At 38.1% G+C, this 19,982-nt stretch overlaps 1 protein-coding gene across 1 annotated transcript; it reads right to left on the reverse strand.

The window, feature by feature from the left end:
• Positions 1-240: 240 nt before the first annotated feature.
• TIMMDC1 (translocase of inner mitochondrial membrane domain containing 1) lies at positions 241-16,827 on the reverse strand. The gene is made up of 7 exons (XM_037525497.2): positions 16,448-16,827; positions 11,845-12,010; positions 8,717-8,805; positions 8,176-8,243; positions 6,052-6,130; positions 5,182-5,292; positions 241-2,154 (listed from the first exon to the last, which is right to left on the reverse strand). Exons 1-7 carry the CDS (start codon positions 16,663-16,665, stop codon positions 2,004-2,006), a joined length of 882 nt encoding a protein of 293 aa, XP_037381394.1. The 5' UTR covers positions 16,666-16,827; the 3' UTR covers positions 241-2,003.
• Positions 16,828-19,982: the final 3,155 nt, after the last annotated feature.

The following is a 19,982-nucleotide window of genomic DNA, read 5'->3' on the forward strand; positions in this document are numbered from 1 at the left end:
CCTTTCGCTAAAATTGCCTTCCACAATTTTTTGTACGCTGGAATGGACCTGGCTTAAGGTGGGCAACATTCTCATCTGAATATTTGGGGTGCATAGCAAGAGCTAACCAAGGTTTTCAAATGGGGCTGAATTTAAAACATTTAATTTGGGGATCTATAAAAGATTAAGCTCTATAGTCAAAGGATGCCTAAATGGTGGTTCTCAGAACAAAAATCACTGAAAAAAAATAAAAGTAGTAGATGGACAAGAACTTAGAACAATGAGGAAAAAAAAAAAAGATAAAAATTGCTGCATTAAGATTCACTAGACATAATCAAAGGAGACACCAGTACATAATTAACCATAACATAGGGCAAATTTAATACAGCTTATTTATGTTTGAAATAAATTATATTATTGCTTGTTACATTTGATAAATGTGTTACTATTGTTTCAAGAGTTGTTTTACTTTTATTCTGATATTTTCATGATATGAATAAAATTATTTTCTAAAGCAACCATCTAGTTGAAGGATTTAATCAATATGTGGGTATGAATAACAGATTGACTAATTGCTAATTTGTCACAATTTGTGAATAGAATTTTAACATCTCTATGGAGTGTGATAATAATAGCAAATTATGGTGAAAATATACTGGTGCAGAGGCTCTCATATCCTTAAGACTACTAGCTTTGTTATTATGTAATGGGCACTAACTATTATATAGCACCTGGGCATTGTTCTACTCTTTACATGCATCATTTTTTATTTTAAAGATTTATTTATGCATACAAGAACTAGGGCACAGGCCAGAGGCGTGGGGGTTGAGAGGATCCACCAGAGATAAGAGCAGGGAACAGAACAGGCAGATTGACTGAAATACACAGCTGAGGGGAGCAGCGGGTGAGCCTGAGGTCTGCTGTGCCTTGTGAGTAGTTCCCTGGCTGGGGATCGAACTTGTGCTACAGTGGCTGCAGACAGCTTCATAGGTTACGACGTCCCAACCCCTTGCGCCACCAGGAGGCCCTACACGCATCATTTTATTTCACACCAATTCTGAAGCAGATCCTATTTCATATGACAGATAAAAAAACTGAAACTTCAAGTAAAATGGCTTTGCTATGTGTCACATGGCTGCAGAGCCACATGGGTGGAGTTAGCGGCCAGTGGTCTGCCTCCAGAGCCAAAGGTTTCAGCCAAACACTATGCTGTTTCATAGATCTTGTTTCTATGGAACGACAGTGTTTTCATAGTAGTTCTAAAACCAAAACAAAGCAATAGAAGTCTTCTCCCCTCAGTGTACTTATTTCAGTAATTTCTTGCCCCATCCCAACCCTCCCTACTTAGTAACAGTTACAATCTGCCAGCAGACTTCCTTATAAGGCAGCAGGCTCCTGGAGAACAGAGACTATATCTAGGTTAAGTAATTTTACATGGCATCATGGCATACTTTCTCTGAAATACTAAGAAAGAAACAAAATCTGGATGTCTCTAAATAATACTTCCTGGTTCTTAAATTTATATTTTATTGCAAATGACACAGGAGTCATCTTTGATTTTTATTAAAACAAAACCAAACACTAAAACACATTAGGCCCACATTGTTTCCAGGACTCAGGGCCCACAGGGCTTCATAGATATTCCCTTATCTGCTTCTTTCCCCTCCTCTTCCTAGTTTTTCCTAGAGTACCCTTTTAAAGTTTACAAGAATATATATACAACTTGTAAAATTCAACTTTTTTTGGGACTTTAAATTTACTGTTGTAAAATCCAAGGGGAAAGATATAAATTGATGGATCAATACAGATATAATGTCAAATATATCAATGGAGGATAAGGAAAATGAGAGTACAACAGCCCAAATCTTGGTTTAAAAAAAAAAAAAAAAAAAAAAAAGAGCAAATCACAGCCACCTCCAATACCAGCACATACATTTGTCAGCAAGCTGACCACAGACATTCAATACATAGGGCAACATAAGCCCTTTCAATTCTCTGACAAGTTTCAAATATCCAGAATATTTTCAGTCCTTGTCTTGTTTATCTGTTGATGAAGGATTTCTAGGAAGATTTAGGAGGGCTTCGATTTTCTTAACATCATCGTTGGATTGATTTTTCTGTAAATTACTTTCAATTTCTTCAGGGAGTTTTTCTGTAAATTGTAGTCTGGCTTCCCTGTATTCGAAAAATGAAAAGGATATCAATTTCCATTTTTTTAGTTCTTAGAGATTTTTTTAAAAAGATATTTGCCTTACTCTTCCTGTAACTTATGACTATTATGATTATGATTCTGCTATAACAGCAGCTCCGATCCAAAAGATATCCCAGAATTCTTATAACAATGATGTACAGGAGCTGAAGTACATGGAGCTAAGGTATAAGCCTCAAAATCTGGCTGTCCCCTCTCAGTGTCAGGGTGATGTGAGAGAGTTCCCAGCCACTCTGTTAAACTCTCTGTTGGCAGACACTGTAGCAACTAGAAAAAGGCTGAAATAATGGTAATCTACGTATGAAAAAGTGAAACAGGTCACTACAGATGTGTTTGTATATATATATTAGAAGTTAAAAATCAACTTCCAAACAACAGATAAATAATTCTTCTAACTCTGTTTTAGTGCCTTCCTTCTTTTAAGTGATTATCAAGATCACCTAAGACTTCTATTCTCAATTGTTCACAACCAGATTTGTCCACTTCGTCTGTTTCTCTAGCCAATTTTCTTCTTTTTTAATAATTTTTAAAAAAGATTTATTTATTTATGCATATAATATCTGGGGTACAGGCCAGAGGTGTGGGGTGTGAGAAGATTCACCAGAGACAGAGTGGGGAACAGAACAGGCAGATTGAAAGACACTGCTGAGGGGAGCAAAGGGCTAGCCAGGAGAGGTCTGCTGCACCCTGTGGGTATCTCCCTGGTGGGGGATCGAACTTGTGCTACAGCGGCTGTGGAGAGTTTCATAGGTTGCGTCTTAACTCCTCGAGCCACCAGGAAGGCCCACTAGCCAGTTTTCTATATGTTCTGCTCAATAAGGCAATTTTTCAGATGAATTTCTCTAGTTATTGTCAAGCAAAGAAGCAGACATATAAAAGGCTCTTAACTGTTTATCAACTCTCCTCAGAAATATCACATTTATACACATGTAATTTATATAGAGAGAGTTTATATGTATTAATGACCTATACAATTTTTTTTTTACTATTTCCTTCTGCCAAAGTATTCTTTCTTTGGTGTATTCTATATGCCAAAGAAATCTATATTCAAGTTATTGTTCTTGCCCATTTTTAAGGTTTTCTATCTCTAAATAAAGTTAACTGATCAATTCTTCTAGTTTTTTATGTTTTTTTTTTAATTGGAATACCATTATTATTTAGGTATATTTTTCCAAATGTTAATTCTTCTACAACTTCTATGTCAGATTAAAATGGCCAATACTTTTCTTATCTAACTCCTTGTTCAAAGCTTCCATTATTAAAAAAGAAAAGAAGAAAGGAAAGGGAAAGGGAAAGGCAGGGAAAGGAAAGAAAACAAAGGTCTCTTATGACACCTAAAGAGCTAGAAATAAGCTGGGGCCTCCCTGGAGGCGCAAGGGGTTAAAACACTGCACTATGAAGCTATCCGCAGCCACTGCAGCACGAGTTCAATCCCTGGCCAAGGAGATAACCCACATGGCACAGTAGACCTCTCCTGTCTCGCCCGCTGCTCCCCTCAGTAGTGTATTTCAGTACATCTGCCTGTTCTGCTCCCCACTCTGTCTCTGGTCTGCACCCCAGCTCTGATATGCATAAATAATCTTAAAAAAAAAAAAAAAGAACTAGAAGTAAGCTAATGCTATCATTCTTTCAATTCTCCCATAATTTCAAATTGTATGCTGGCATTCATAATTTAAGTGCTCTTTTTTTAGACCGTAGATAGTGGCCTATCCTATCTAACCTCTTACCCAGGAGAAGAGGAAGGAATGAAACAAACATACTGAGCATTGTGATATGATTCTGTCCTTGGTACAGCTGAGGAAACTGAGACTTGAAGGAAAATATCTAAGATAACAGAACTGATTAAGAGTCATTAGCTCCTTGTCCTATAGTACACCAGTCCTTGGACAACAGATACATAGATACTAATAAAATTTCCATATATGCGCGTGTATGTGCGTGCATACATGCGTATGCGTGTGTGTGTGTTTAGCACAACAGAAATTTCAAGCAAAAACATGGAAAAAAAAATGACTGTTTAGCTGTTCAACTACCAAAGCAGCAGCAACAAATGTCATTGTGGGTACCCAGGAAGCTGAACTGTGAGAATTATTTCTACCAGGAGTACCAGATGGCAGCCTATTATTTTATTCTTCCAAAGAATCAGCACCAAGTCTACTATCAGTCTGATTACTGTATCCAGGGGATGACTTTCTGGAACAGGTACAAGTTTTCATCCTCTTCAGTGGCATCCAGTCTATGAACAGCCACTATATCTACTTAATTCTTTTGTGCCCAAGGCAAGAAGTAGAATCTTTGAAAAGTAGAGACTATCATATTCTGTATTGTTCATAGATGTATGTGTAAACAGAGATAATCACCTTATAAACAAAGTCAAAGCTTACTCATTGCTGTGAATTTTACTTAGGTAATTTCCTGTGATGTCAAGAACATAGGAAAAGAAAAACTATACAACCAAATGAGATGTAGAGTATTTTTTTTTTAAAAGATTTATTTATTTATACAAGCACTGGGTACAGTCAGAAGCGCGGGAGAGTGAGAGAATTCATCAGAGCCAGAGCGGTGAGCAGAACAGGCAGAAGGACCGAAGTACACTGCTGAGGGGAGCAGCGGGCGCGGCAGGAGAGGTCTGCGCACCATGTGGTGGCCCCCCCGCTGGCGGCAGGGGATAGAACCGGCACTATAGAGGCTGCGGGCAGCTTTGCAGCCCAGCGCTTAACCACTGTGCCACCAGGGGAGGCCCCGAGATTTACAGTATTTTAACTTAATATATTTAAGGAAAGATCCTGATCAGATTAAAAATAAAATTAGTGTCTTTCTTCCTTAACTAAAAAAATTAAATGACCACATAGGATACAACTTGAAAGACTCAGTAAAAATAAACTCTTCTCTGAACTGAGTGGCAGTTTGCAGTACTGCCAGGTTAAAAGAACAGCACCATCTAAGGCCTCTGACTGGGAAGTCAGTTATTCTAGACTTAACATGCTCCTTACCATTCGTGCCGTTTCTGTTCATGAAGTGCTATTAGATCTTTCTGTTTTCTTTCTTGAAGAGTCTCACCATAGTACTTCTGAAGCACCATCAATAGGCTTCCTATAGGAGTGCTGAGGGCAAAGCAGAGGGAAAGTTTAGGAAAAAGGCAATCATCAGACCAACAATCAGACAACAACTAAAGATCCTGTTGAATAAAGAAAACAGTAATAAGACAATTTCCATCTTGATCTGCACAACAAAGATAATCAATGCAACTTCTTAAAATTAACTGATATAAAAACAACAGGTCTGAAAATTGGCTGTTTTTTATCATGAATGATAAATAACCAGATACACACACATGACAAGCTCTAGTAAGATGTGCTCCTAAAGTACTGTTTCTCAGAAACAAAATTAATAATGGGAATGGTATCAGACTCCCCAACAGGAAGGAACTGTGGAGGGCATTTTTAGTTGGGGGAAGGATGCTACTGGCTTTTGGGGAAAAAGCTGCCAAAATATCCTAAAACTTAAAGAGTCTGGTATAAATGTCTCACATACCTGCCAATAGTTACCCATTAAGAAACTGATGACAAATGTGGTAATGAAGAGGGTTTGATTCTTGTTTTCTCAAGGGGAAGACATTTTTGACAATGAACTTAAGTTCCCATTGGCTACAACTTAAGTAATCTTATTAAAAGTTACTTTTGCTAAGTGGAAATGTCCATCAACAGACCAATGGATAAAGAAAATACAGTATATACCATAGATTATTATTCAGCCTTAGGCAATCCCGTCACATGCTACAACATGGATGACATGCTGAGGACATTAAGCAAGGTACTAATAAAATTTATGTTAATTTAGAACCAAACTATGCTGATACTTACCCTAGCAAGGCTCCAATTATGCCACCAGCCACCAGGCCACGCAGGCCTAAGTTTATTCTAAAAAGACTTCCTGTGACAGCTATTTAAAAACAAACAAAAAGAGGCAATATTAAATCATCTTTAAACATCAGAATTTTCATCTTTAAATTTCTTCCTACAAAAACACAACCCCCTAAGTAAGTTTCCTGAACCAAACATTAATATACCACCACAAAACAAGATTTCCTGAACCCAAAATGTTGATTCAGCTAGTTTCTCATCCTTTAGCAGGTTTAAAGAAACATTCCTTTTACAAACCACTTCTTTAATCTGTTCTATGGATCTAACGTATTCTGTTTCCATTTCTTTCTGCTCACCTTAAAGTTCTGTAATTTTTTTCACTTCCATTTTTTTTCACTTCTTCCTTGTTCATGGAAAGCTTTCCCCAAATAAACTTTCAAACTTCAGAGCTGCAACTTAACGCATTTTCTCACCTTATCCTTCCTTATAAGGCTATCCTATAGCTCAGGCAGGCCCAGAAGTGGGTAGTTGCCCTAAGATGCCCCCTGGTGGCCTGTACACAGGTGCTCATTGCTTCCCACTGGTATTCAATGTTCTCCTTTCCTTCTTTGTAATATTGTCACTTATGTTATATAGTGGTGGATCTCTTACCAAAAGGAATATGTTCTGAGAAATGCATCATTAAGTGACTTTGTCACTGTGTGACTATCAAGATATATGAGAGGCTGCTGCCAGCATAAAATGCAAGGACTTTATGACAACAATATCAGTAGGTAACAGGAAGTTAGGACTACTGCTATATGGTGGGATATGTGATTGTATGTTAAAATACAATGTTGTTGTTATTATTTTACAAAACCATATGCATTTTAAAGAAGGGAGAAAACGGGAAAAGAAAGGCAAAGCAATACATTTACAATGTCTTTTATATTAACCAATGTATTCATATACCATTTCTAGTAATTCTTGTTTCCTCCTGTGGAGTAAAGTTAGTATGTTATCATTTCCTTGTTCCCATATACCTCCACTCCTTTCTTTTCTTTTGTGCTATGTCATATATAGCTTTGCTATATATTCAATAATTCAACTTTAGTTTTTTTAATCAACTACGAAAAATATAGCTATATCTATAATGTATTTAATAACTGTCTTATCAATGTTCTCTAATTCTGTTCTCTAATTCATGTAGATTCAAGTTACCATCTGGTATCTCTTCTTTTCAGTCTAAAGACTTTTCTTTACTATTTTATAAGGTAGGTATGACAGTGACGAATTTTGCTTATTTGTCAATTATTTAATTAAATCTGAAAGATTTAATTAATTGACAGGTTATCCTTTTCAGTACTTTTAATGCCACTTTACTAGCTTCTGACTTCATTGTGATGAGTTAACCCAACTGTCCGAGCCAGTTTTTCTTGCTGCTTTCAAGAATTTTCTCTTTGCTCTTTCAACAGTGTAGCTGTTATGTGTCTTGATGTGAATCTCTTTATGTCAAGTCTTCTTGGAGTCTGCTGAGTTTCTTGGATAGGTGGATTTATGTTTTCCATTACATTTGGGAAGTACGCGAACATTATTTCTTAAAATACTTTTTCTGTCCCTTTCTTTCCACCTAGATTCCCATTTTATATTTGTATATATATTTGCATGTATATGTATATATGTATGTATATATATTGTTATGTGTATGTATATATGTATATGTGTGTGTGTGTGTGTGTGTATATATATATATTGGGATTCTGGCTGGTATCCCATAAATCTGAGGCCCTGTTCATTTCTCTTTTTTAAAAATTCTGACTTCCACAAGTGACAATCTATATTTATCTTCAAGTTCATTGACTCTCTTATGCTATCTCAAATCTGTGTTGAGTCCCTCTTCTCCAATGATTTTTAAATTTCTATTGTTATACTAACAACACCACACTTTTAACTTGATTCCTTTTCAAGATTCCTATCTTTATTGATTTTTACATTTGATGAAACATTGTCATCATACTTTTTCTTTCCCTCTCCCTTTTTTAATTTAATTCTTAAAAAAAAAATGGTTTGAAATCTTTTGTTTGGTATGTCTTAAACCATATTTGAAAAGACTGAAAAATATAAGTAAGAACATAAATGTCTTACCTCCTGCAATGACAAAATGGCTTAGGGTATTTTTATTTTGGTACACATTTAGACCAGTGTTCACAGAGCTGGGAAGAAGGAAAAACCACAAAATTTAAGGCATATCCCATTTGCTTTTTGATTACAATTTACACTAAAGTGACAAGTATCTATTTAGAAGAGGCTGCAATGTCAATATCTGGTCCTAATCTAGGCCTCATCCAGACTGTTAATACATCTGCAGGTTTTCTAGGTGGACCTTTTCTTGCTGAAGAACAATAAAAAATAATCAAATTTCTGGAGTAAATATCCATTTAGAAAGAGAAAGGTGCAGAAGAGTTTTGTAGAACTTTTCCTACTTAGAAAGTCTGTATCTATTTTGATACTAGTGGGTAAAACTCTAAAGATGCAAAACTACAACTTTTACATAGACAAAAGCTCTTGAGAAAAAGATATGATCAATCACTTTCATGTGGTGTTCAGTTTTTATAATTCCACTTGTTCAAAAGATGTGCTCCTAAAAAAATATGGAAAACTTTGTCACAATCCAGAAAGAACTTACTTGAATATGGTCACAAACACTGCAGTTCTCCAACTCCAGCGCCAGCCGTACCGGATGAAGCCTCGTGTGGCAGCATGATGTGCAGATTGCTAGAGTTAATAAAAAGGCTATGAGCTTCCAAGACACCTTGATACTTTCTTTATTCTACAACTGTAGTGAAGGGATGTCAGCTACAGATTAGGCAGGAACATGTCGACAGAAACAACAGAAGACCTACAGAAATTGTTTAAGTATTAAAACTTAAACAAAAGTCCCATGTATATTCTTTCCAATCAGGAAATAGAAAAGGAATTAAGAATTGCCAATGTCAATTAAGTATCAACTGAGAATCTGTTGGCAAACACAACATATCAGTATTGGACATGCTTTTAATGTTCAAGAAATCTTAGGGAAAAGAAAAACATAAAAAACCGAGTAAAAAATAAAGGGTAAGGATTAAAGTAATATAGATGTGCAGGAAAGGAACAGAGGGAGAAAAAAGAATTAGTACTTACTGGCCACTCAAATAAATTAGTGTTAACATATCTCATTTAAGCTTTTTTTTTTTTTTTTTCCCCTTTCATAGAACTGGGTTGTAGGCCAGAGGTGTGGGGGGCGGGGTGAGAGGATTCACTAGAGACAGAGTGGGGAGCAGAACAGGCAGATCTATTGAAATATATTGCTGAGGGGAGCAGCGGACAAGACAGGAGAGGTCTGCTGAGCCATGTGGGTTAGCTACCTGGCCATGGATCATACTCAGGCTGCAGAGGTGATAGTACTGAGACTTAACCCGTAGGCTACCACGAAGGACCCCTCTCATTTAATCTTTACAGTAGTTTCAGACGGTGTTTTACTAAAGTATAGAGAGGAAGCTTCTAACTAAGATCACTCAGCTAATAAGGAATGCAATTAAACTGGATGAGAGGTTATCTGTCTCCATAGCCCATTTTTGCTATCCTACAATAGAACATGTCTGGTACAATATTGTGATGGTAAAGTCTAGATTTTGAAAGAACCTGAGAGAATCCCTACGTGGGTGCTTACTAGGTCATATTGGGTAAGTCAAAACATCTCTGACAGGGATATGGATTCATAGTTTTTAATAAATAGGTAATAATAATAATAATAATAATTTAATAAATTAGATACAGATGTGTGCATGATGATGTATATTTCCTGCCTGCCCTGGGCAAACAGAGTACATAATATTCTAGTAGCAAAATGAGCAAATCTTAAAAACAGGTATTGATCTTTAAATACCATTTTCCACTACAAGAAACCAGCGCTCCTTGGTCAAAAAGCTAATTCCAGGACTGGTACTAGAAAAGTAAAAAATGAGCCAAGATGCCAAAATATCAAGGTGGAATCAAAAGAATGATGAGATCTTATCAAAAGGATATAGGATATAGCCTGAATGGGCTCAAATATCCAAACCCTGAACATTGTAAGCGTCGAAATAAGTAACAATAACAGATTACAAACATACAGAATAAATAAACAAACGGGAATGGAAAGTTCTCCCTGTAGCAGGATACTAATAAATAAATATAAAAGGAATGATGGAATTAGAAAATGGTCATTTGGCAACTACCACAGTAATAATAGTTTCAGGCAAAAATGCTCACTGAATACTAAAACCAGAAGGTAAAAATTTGATGAAAAATAGATTTACAGGGCCTCCCTGGTGGTGCAGGGGTTAAAGATAGCACCATCAAGCTATTGCCAGGCACTGAAGCATGAGTTTGATCCCTGGCAGGCCAGGGAGAAACCCACATGGCACGGCAGACCTCTCCTGCTCGCCCACTGCTCCCCTCAGCAGTGTATTTCAGTAGATCTGCCTGTTCTGTTCTCTACTCTCTCTGGTGAATTCTCTCACCACATGCACTTCTGGCTTACACCCCAGTACTAGTATGCATAGATAAATAAATCTTTGGGAAAAAAAGAAAAAAGATTTACAAAGTGTCCAGAAAGTATCCATAAGTTATTTATTAATTACAAGGGAAAAAATAGTAATTTTACAGTGAATAAACCTGCCAAGAGACCACTTAATCATGTCACAAAATTGAATGTCGAAGTAAAAAGATGTCAGTAAAAAGAAAGCATGTACTTCTGATACAATATACAGGATATTCCTGTATACTGTATACAATATATACAATATACAGGATATTCCAGAAACTAATAACAAGAAAACATCAAATAAATCCAAATGGAGGGACAGTCTACAAAATAAATGGGCCAGTCTTCAAAAATGCAAAAGTCATGAAAGTCAAAGGAAGACAGAGAAACTGTTCCAGATTAAAGGAGACTAAAGAGGCATGCCAGGCAAATTCAGCATTTGATCCAGTATTAGATCCTGAGCCAGAAAAAAAGTTTATTATTCATTTACTGTTAAAATAAATTATATCATTTAGCCACTAGCAAAATTTACATGAAGTCTATATATAATAGTACTATATCAGTGCTAATTTCTTGATTTGGAAAACTATATTGTGGTTGCTTAAGAGAAAGTCCATGTTTTTAAGAAATGTACGTGGTGCCTAAATTTACCCCCAAGGAAAATTTATAGGAAAATACTATGCATTACATAGATAATGACAAAAGAAAGGTGGTAAAATGTTAACATTTAATGAGCTGGGTACAAAGCAATAGGAATTCTTTGTTCTATTTTTATAATTTTTCTTTCAGCTTAACAATTTTTAAAAAAACAATGCAAAAACATTAACACACTCTTAGCTGTAATTTCCTCACTAATACAACAGAATTGAAGGACAGAAATGATATAACAAATGAGCTGGTACTCTATAAACTGTAAAGTTATACATATTAGCTATTATTTTAATGTGAACTAGTATACTCCATGAAGGCTTTGTGAATGGAATAAATATATGATGGCTGAGCCCTGACGATTCAGTAAGGGTTTAAAAATACATTTCAGAAACAAAGCCAGACTGGTGATTCCTTTTGAAGAAAAAATAATCTGACAAACCACGCATATGCATTTAACATTAGTAATTCCTTGTTATTAAGTATAGACTTTGTTGTTTTACTCTGACATCCAAAACCCTCCCAATCAACTACCTAACTGAATAACCAAATATAAAGTGAAATATTAAATGCCCTGTATATTATAAAAATAGAGTACCTACCACAGCATCAAGCTGGTTATGATAAACTTCCGCTTGGCTCTGCTCAATGTAGCGCTGTTTAGCATGAATAAAAGCTGGTATTCCCCCGTATGCCCAGCCAATGATGCCTGCTGAAACTGCTGCCCTGTAAATATTCTCAAGTTCCTCTGACGTTCTCTGCTGTTCACTAGAACATCAAAAAGACAGTTGTCTAGAGAAAGACATCCAAGGAATCCAAATAGGAAAAGAAGAAGTCAAACTATCACTATATGCAGATGATATGATAATATACATAGAGAACCCCAAAATCTCCACAGAAAAACTAATTCAACTCATCGGTCAGTTCAGTAAAGTGGCAGGATACAAAATCAACATGCAAAAGTCAGTAGCCTTCCTATACACAAACAATAAATCTGAAGAAGAAGAAATCAAAAAAACCACCCTTTTATTATTGAAACAAAAAAAAAATCAAATATTTGGGAATAAATCTAACAAAAGAGGTAAAGGACCTATACAAAGAAAACTATAAAACACTGTTAAAAGAAATAGAAGAAGACACAAAGAAATGGAAAGACATCCCCTGCTCATGGATTGGAAGAATAAACATTATTAAAATGGCCATCCTACCAAAAGCAATATACAGATTCAATGCTATTCCAATCAAAATCTCAATGGCATTCTTCAAAGAAATAGAACAATTATTGATGAAATTCATATGGAATCACCAAAAACCCCGAATAGCCAAAGCTCTACTGAAAAAAAAAGAAGGAAATGGAGGCATCACACTCCCAGACTTCAAACTATACTACAAAGCCATAATCATCAAAACTGCATGGTATTGGCACAAGAACAGACATACAGACCAATGGAATCGAATAGAAAATCCAGAAATAAACCCACAGATTTATGGTAAACTAATCTTTGACAAAGGAGCAAAGACTATGCATTGGAGCAAAGAAAGTTTGTTCAATAAATGGTGCTGGGAAAACTGGGTCGCTACATGCAAAAGAATGAAGCTTGACCACTACCTCACACCATACACAAAAATCAACTCAAAATGGATTAAAGAACTAGACATAAGACCTGAAACCATAAAATACATAGAAGGAAATATAGGCGAAACACTACGGGATTTGCACATCAAAGACATCTTTACAGACACATCACCCAAAGCAGTGATAGTGAAGGCAAAGATAAACAGCTGGGACTACATCAAATTAAAGAGCTTCTGCACAGCAAAAGAGACAATAACAAAAACAAAGAGAAACCCCACCAACTGGGAGAACATTTTTGCACCCAACACTAATGATAAAGGACTGATCACAAAAATCTGCAAAGAGCTGATGAGACTCAGCAACAACAAAGAAAATAATCCAGTCAAAAAATGGGCAGAAGAGCTAAAAAGAAACTTCTCTGAAGAGGAAATACAAATGGCCAACAGACATACGAAAAAATGTTCAACATCACTTGTAATCAGGGAAATGCAAATCAAAACTACCATGAGATACCATCTCACACCAGTGAGAATGGCACATATTAAAAAAACTAGCAACAACAAATGTTGGCGAGGATGTGGAGAAAAAGGAACTCTCCTGCACTGTTGGTGGGAGTGCAAACTGGTCCAACCACTATGGAGAGCTGTGTGGAGATTTCTGGACCTACTAAACATAGAGCTTCCATATGATCCAGCAATTCCACTCCTAGGTATTTACCCAAAGGACACATCAATTCCAAAGAGCACCTGCACCCCTATGTTTATAGCAGCACTGTTTACAATAGCTAAGCTTTGGAAACAACCCAAATGCCCAAAAATAGATGACTGGATCAAGAAGATGTGGTACATATATACCATGGAATATTACTCAGCATTCAAAAAAGATAAACACATGCAATTTGCAGCAACATGGATGGCGCTGGAAGGGATCATGCTCAGCGAAATAAGCCAAAAAGAAAAAGAAAAATACCGGATGGTCTCACTCATAGCAGGAATCTAGAAAACTTAAATAAGGGACCAGGAAAATGAATATAAGAAAGTGAAAATCAAAATCAACAAAAAACTATGAACCAGAGACACTTTTTGGGGGGTGGGGGGCGGGAGGGGAAGGATTGGGGTCAGAATGGGGCGTTTGCAATTGTATGGGGGAATATAAAAATAAAATTTATTATTTAAAAAAAAAAAAAAAAGACAGTTGTCTGAGATTACCTATGGCTACTTCTCTCTAAAGGACAGGATAATTTATCCCAAATGCTAACACCACCACAATTTTCATTGTAGGCAGATTAAATCCTGTGATGAATTAAATAATGTAGTTATATTATGAGTAGCTCAAATCTCTGACTAAATGAATCTATTCTGTTAGAAATTAAGAGAGTAGTTACTTTTGGGAATGCAGTGACCAGTAGGGGCACAAGGGGGAGCTTCTGAGTTGCTGGCAAATTTCTTGTTGGATACCTAACTGTTTAATTTGTGGAAATTCACTGATCAGCAAATACTTAGCTCTTTTTTCCTGAGGCATATTATACTCCAATAGAAAATTGTTTTAAAGCTAATTTTATTTGATGACTGTCACAATTCTACCATATTCTGGAAACAGCTTCCTGCTTTTGTGAGTTGGAAGTAGAGATCAGTATTTTCTCTTTTTGAATTTTAAGCTAAGCTTTTGAGTACACAACCTTATGACCTTGTAGGACAATGCATGCAAGAGTGAAATTCTAGCTAGATATATTAAAAAACCCCAAAACCTCTTTCTGAATACCTGTTTTAACTTCTATATCATACTCAGACGGGGCTGTCTTATAAAAAACAACAGACATTAACCTCACTTTGCAAAGGGCAGCACAGATCAGCCAAAATTAACCAGGTACAATTACTGTTTCATTCAATGTGTTACTATCAAAATTACAAAAAACTAGACCCCTTAGTAAAGCTTCCAAGATATTCTATGGAAACTGCTCTAATTAAGAGCTAAGTTTGTAATTATTAAGTAACTATACATAATGGCCTTCTTAGGAAAATAAACTACTAAATGTTAATTATTTACATTACTAACTTGCTTTCTTTAGAAAATGTGCAAGTGCTTAATTCTAATTACCAATACCCACAATATTTCTGAAATCAAAACCAGTGAGTCTTTATAGTTTTTGCATCTGCAAGAGGAATCGAAGATAAATCTCCCAGGAAACTGGGATTCTTGTGTCAAAAGAAAAAAATGCTATAATTTGAACTTTGCATTTTATCTTTTCTAGTAAACAAGACAAACATTTCCATAAAAGCTGACCCACAGTAGAGTTCAGAAAAGAGACGTTGTAAAAGAATTTAAGATTTAACATGCCAGGAAGTGGTCAATTGTATTGAAACTATAGACTTTGGGGGGGTGAACATACTGTAGTATAAACTGACATTACTTTATACGACTGTACACCTGAAACCTATATGCTATACATATTTTGTCTCTTTTTCAACCTCTTAAAAAGTTCATGAAGTAGGTGACGGTCCAATTTTATTGATATGCAAATTGTTTTAAGAAGTTATGTGGTTGATCCAAAATGGCCAGTGGATAGTGAAGTAACTGGGCACACAGATGGGAAGGACCTAGACTGAAGGAAACAAGAATGGGATTGTGGTTCTGTCACCCACTGCTAAGTGACCTGCAGCCAAATTACATGCTCTTTGAGCCCCAGTTTCCACATCCATGCCAAGGAGGCTAGTATGAAAGTTACACTAGATTATCTTTCAAATTTCTTTAAGTTCCAAGATTCTGTGATTCACCTCTTCCATTAAACATTATGTACTCTCTCACAATTCTCTCAAAAAGGCTTCTCATTTTCCTTAAAATGGCAAAATCTAAATAATTACATGCAATTCTGCTCCCTTGCCCCAACCATTTCAGCAACATAATTTAACCAGCTGTTTTAATTTAACCACTTAATAACACAATAGGTAAAGTACTTCACTTGAAAGAGTAACTTTTCACCAGTAATTGATAAATGAATAAAGGATGAAATAAATGTGAGTCTGTTTTTCTTTAAAGCTCATCAATTTAAAGGGCTAACCTTTATTCTGAAATATCCTGATTTATGAATCCATCTAGTAACTTTTCTAAAATGAGGAGCCAACAGCTGTTACTATTTTTTATGTATTTCTTATTTGGCAGAACAAAAATCTTAGAAGTCTCTCTGCCATTTCTTCAACCTCCGTATTTTTGGAATGGTGGGAAAGTGCTGGTCATTAAACACGAAAGGTGGATGGAGGGCAAGTGAAAGACAGAAAAGAAAAATAGAGTAGACTCCTGCCAATGTGGGTGTCAGGTTCACTTCTGAAACTAGTTTGGTCCAATTCTTCTAATCGGTAAACTCTCTTATCTGTAAAGCAACACTTTAGAGTATATTACCTAAGCATCCGAGAGATTTCCTTCCATGAGTCTCACCCACCCCAACTGAAACTCGGCTTGTCAATCAACAGAACTACTAGATGTCGGGCTAGTATACCCTACAAGTTTAGGGTATAAATCCCAAATCCCAAACGAAAATAAACCACAGCTTCCCGGGGTCCCTTGCACTAGGATGACTCAGGTTGCAGGACACCTCCTTCACCCCCTTCCCCACAGACCCTGGGCACTTTTACTCTTTGACAAACAGCTGCCGGAGGCGGTCCCATCCAGATTCCGGGAGATGGGGTTCGGGGACGTAGGAAGGTAGCTTCTGCTCCTCCGCAAGGGGCTCCGAGTCGGCGGCCAAAGCTTGCGCAGCTAAGACCCGAGGGAAAAGACCTAGCGCCCTGCAGGAGAAGATCCGGGGCGCGGGCGGCCGCACCTCCATGGCCCTCTCCGAGCCTGCGGACATTTGGGTGCTCAAGGCCCTGTCTATCGCCGTGGGAGGAGACTGCGTGTAACGGCAAGAACGAGCCGAAGCGCACCCACACACTAAGTCCGCGGCCACCGCCACTGACACCGTTGCCCTCAGTAGGCGGCCGCACTTAGCGGGATCCCCAACACACGAGACAGGAAGTCCCGCCCCAGGGGCAAAGGTCAGGGGGCAGGCCGAGGGCGGAGCCGAAGTCTCAAACACTTCCGGTCGGAGACTGGCCGGACTTAGGCGGACCCAGCCCGTCCCCCGGAAATGAAGTTGTAGGGCTCAGTTCTCTCCGGCCCCGCCCGGGTCTCGCTGCCTCTGTAGCACCTGAACCCTACAAACCCCGGCCTCAGGCGGGTTCTGGTCGGCCAGACGTGCCCACGGGACGCAATAGTTTAACATACTGACACGCCGGGAATCCCACACAGAAGAACGTGCAGGTATCAGTGCACTACGGAAGTGTGAACTCCAGTGTAAGTGGAGTACGGAAAGGGGAGGATGATTTGCACAAGAGCGAGCCCAACCCGTATCATTCCTACTCCGTTCACTTCTGGGTTTTGAAAGGACATAGCCAGTGAAATTAGGTCTTGGTGCCAGTTACCGTGAGCTTTCTACAGCACTTTATTTTTTTTTTAAAGATTTATTTATTCATACAAAAACTGGGGTGTAAGCCAGAGTTGGGTGGGGGGTGGTGGTGGTGAGAGGATTCACCAGAGACACAGTGGGGAGCAGAACAGGCAGATCTACTGAAATACACTGCTGAGGGGAACAGTGGGCGAGGCAGGAGAGGTCTGCTGCGCCATGTGGGTTGCTCTCTGGCCGGCTGGGGCTCGAACTTGTGCTGCAGTTACTGGCAATGGCTTGATAGCTTGATAGCTGTTTTTAACCCCTGTGCCACCAGGGAGGCCCAATTTCTAGAGCACTTTAAAGGAATCAGCTCTGTTCAGTTCTTCACAAGGTGGGTTTTGCCTACTGCTTCTCAATAGGCATCCAGTTTCTGGAAATTTATCAGGTCTCTGATGGTGCAGCAGTAATACCTTGTCACTACAGACTTCTCTCGCCATAGTTTTTATTAAAATGCCCACATTTGCAATATTCTCAAACAGATCTGTGATTTTATTTAATCTTTGTTAGCAACCATGGCCCTTTTTCTCTGCCAATCCCTATCCCTCTTTTATTCTTTTCTAAATGTAATTCAAAATCGCTACACTGTTTAGTAGGATACAGTGAAGAGTTCTGGAATTTGGGCCTCCCTGGTGGCGCAAGGGGTTAAGTCTTAGCACTGTGAAGCTATCAGCAACCACTGCAATAGCAGTTCTATCCCCAGGCCAGGGAGCTGACCCACATGGCCTTTCCTGTCTTCCCCCCTGCTCCCCTCAGCAGTGTATTTCAGTCAATCTGTCTGTTCTGCCCGGCACTCTGTGTCTGATGAATCCTCTCACTGCCCATTCCCCCACATCCCTGCTCTTGTATGCATAAATAAAATAAATCTTAAAAAAAAAAGTTCTGGAATTTGATCGTTGGACTTCTTGTTATAGCTGAGGCCCAGATAAGTGACTGATCAGTGACTAGCTGTATCAGCAATAGTGCCAGGGAGACAGTGCCAGCAAGTGCTCCCAGCACAGCACTTACTACATTGCGCAATTTCTATTTGCTTATATATCTCAACATATTAATTTTGAGGTCAGAGACCCTAAATATTTATCTCTGTATCTCCAGGACCTAGTGTGGTATGTGATTGTTGAATTCAGATCCTATCTCCCGGCTCTGACTCTAAGTTGCTGCTTAACCCATAGTGGGCACCATGATAAAGTCCCAAGGTCTGAAAGGCCAAGAAAAAGATGCATAATTTGTCTGCTCTACATTTTGAAAAAGTTCAATACTTAAGATAATTCCAATATCATTCTGGGATGAGGGAATTAGGGTGTGAGGTAGAAACTAACAAAATCATTTATATACAATTCACATGCCCACTCACTGTCCTATTGATACAAATGAGGTTATGTTAACAGGCAAACAGGCTAACTCTATAGCTACTTTCTCCTTTGGGTGACTGGAGCCTTGTTTCTAAGTTTCTCTTTGACATTCCTAGTACCTCAGCAAATTTCTGACCCTTGGCCACTGGTAAGCTCTTCTGATTACCCACCTGTCACCTTCCGGTACACCTGTTTCTCCAAACTCATTGGACTTACTACATTTTTTTCTTTTAGCCATCAGGGAAATACTCTTCTACTTGCAGTCTGCTCTTTGTGAAGGTTATCAGAGTGACACTAAGCTGAAGGTGCTGAGATTTACTTGAATCATTGTTTCACGTACAGTGCTCTCCACCTCCAGATGTAACAGCAGAGTAAAGGCATCTGGGAAGGATGTCAGTGCAGTGACCACATTGGGCCTGGAACTACCGCTCTCCTACACTCAGCCCTTGTTGTGGAGTTGCGCTCATAGAATCCAATAGTTTCTTCCTCCAAAATGAATTTTTGCCCAGGGGTCAGATGGTTTCCTTTCCCTGCCAGGTTCATGGGATATGGCCTCTACTGCATGTATTATATATTAATTATATTATATTATGTTAGTTATATGATATGTAACATGCAGTGTTCCTATAGGTAGAATGAACTGAGAACTCTAAGGATCACTTAATTTACTCATTTCTCAAAGTGTAACTTGAGTTTTACCTCCATAAAGTTTCTCATCTTCCCATATGGAAATTTCTTCTTCCTCTAAAATCCAAGTCTACATTGTCTTTATGAATTGACCTTATGATTAAGACCTCATGTCTCCTTAATCACCTTCCACCTATGCCTCTCATATTATCACTTATTTTATCATATCAATGACAGGATCCCTTGATACTAGGGAGCCGGTTGTAAACATTTTCCTGTCTTCCACTGTTTGTACACAGTAAATGCTGAAGAAGCATTTGATAAATATTGAGTAATTTGTCATTGTACCCCTCTGCCTCAGCCACAACACTTTATCTCTGGAGACAGTAGTATTACCTTAAATGAAAGCATCTTTAGACTCCCAGGAATATGGGTTTTTATGTATCTATCCGTGCACTTGTCTGTAGTCAGCATAGGGGTGAAGGGTAGGAAACTGTCCTCATTGGAGCTGATCCATAGGTTCTCATTAAATGTCTTCTCTTGGGGATCTTGGGCTGAGAGAGAGCCTGGCAGTCTTGGAACTGCACACAGCAGCACTCTAAAGACAGACCAAAACTCTTGCTCTAGTTATACCCTGCCAACTGCTGCAAAACTTATGTAGATTCTTCAAGATGCCCTCATGCGGCAGCCTCTGCCGCTGAACAC

Source organism: Talpa occidentalis, unplaced genomic scaffold (assembly GCF_014898055.3).
Source record: "Talpa occidentalis isolate TD23 unplaced genomic scaffold, MPIMG_talOcc4v2.1 talOcc4.4, whole genome shotgun sequence".
NCBI classification, from domain to species: Eukaryota; Metazoa; Chordata; class Mammalia; order Eulipotyphla; family Talpidae; genus Talpa; species Talpa occidentalis.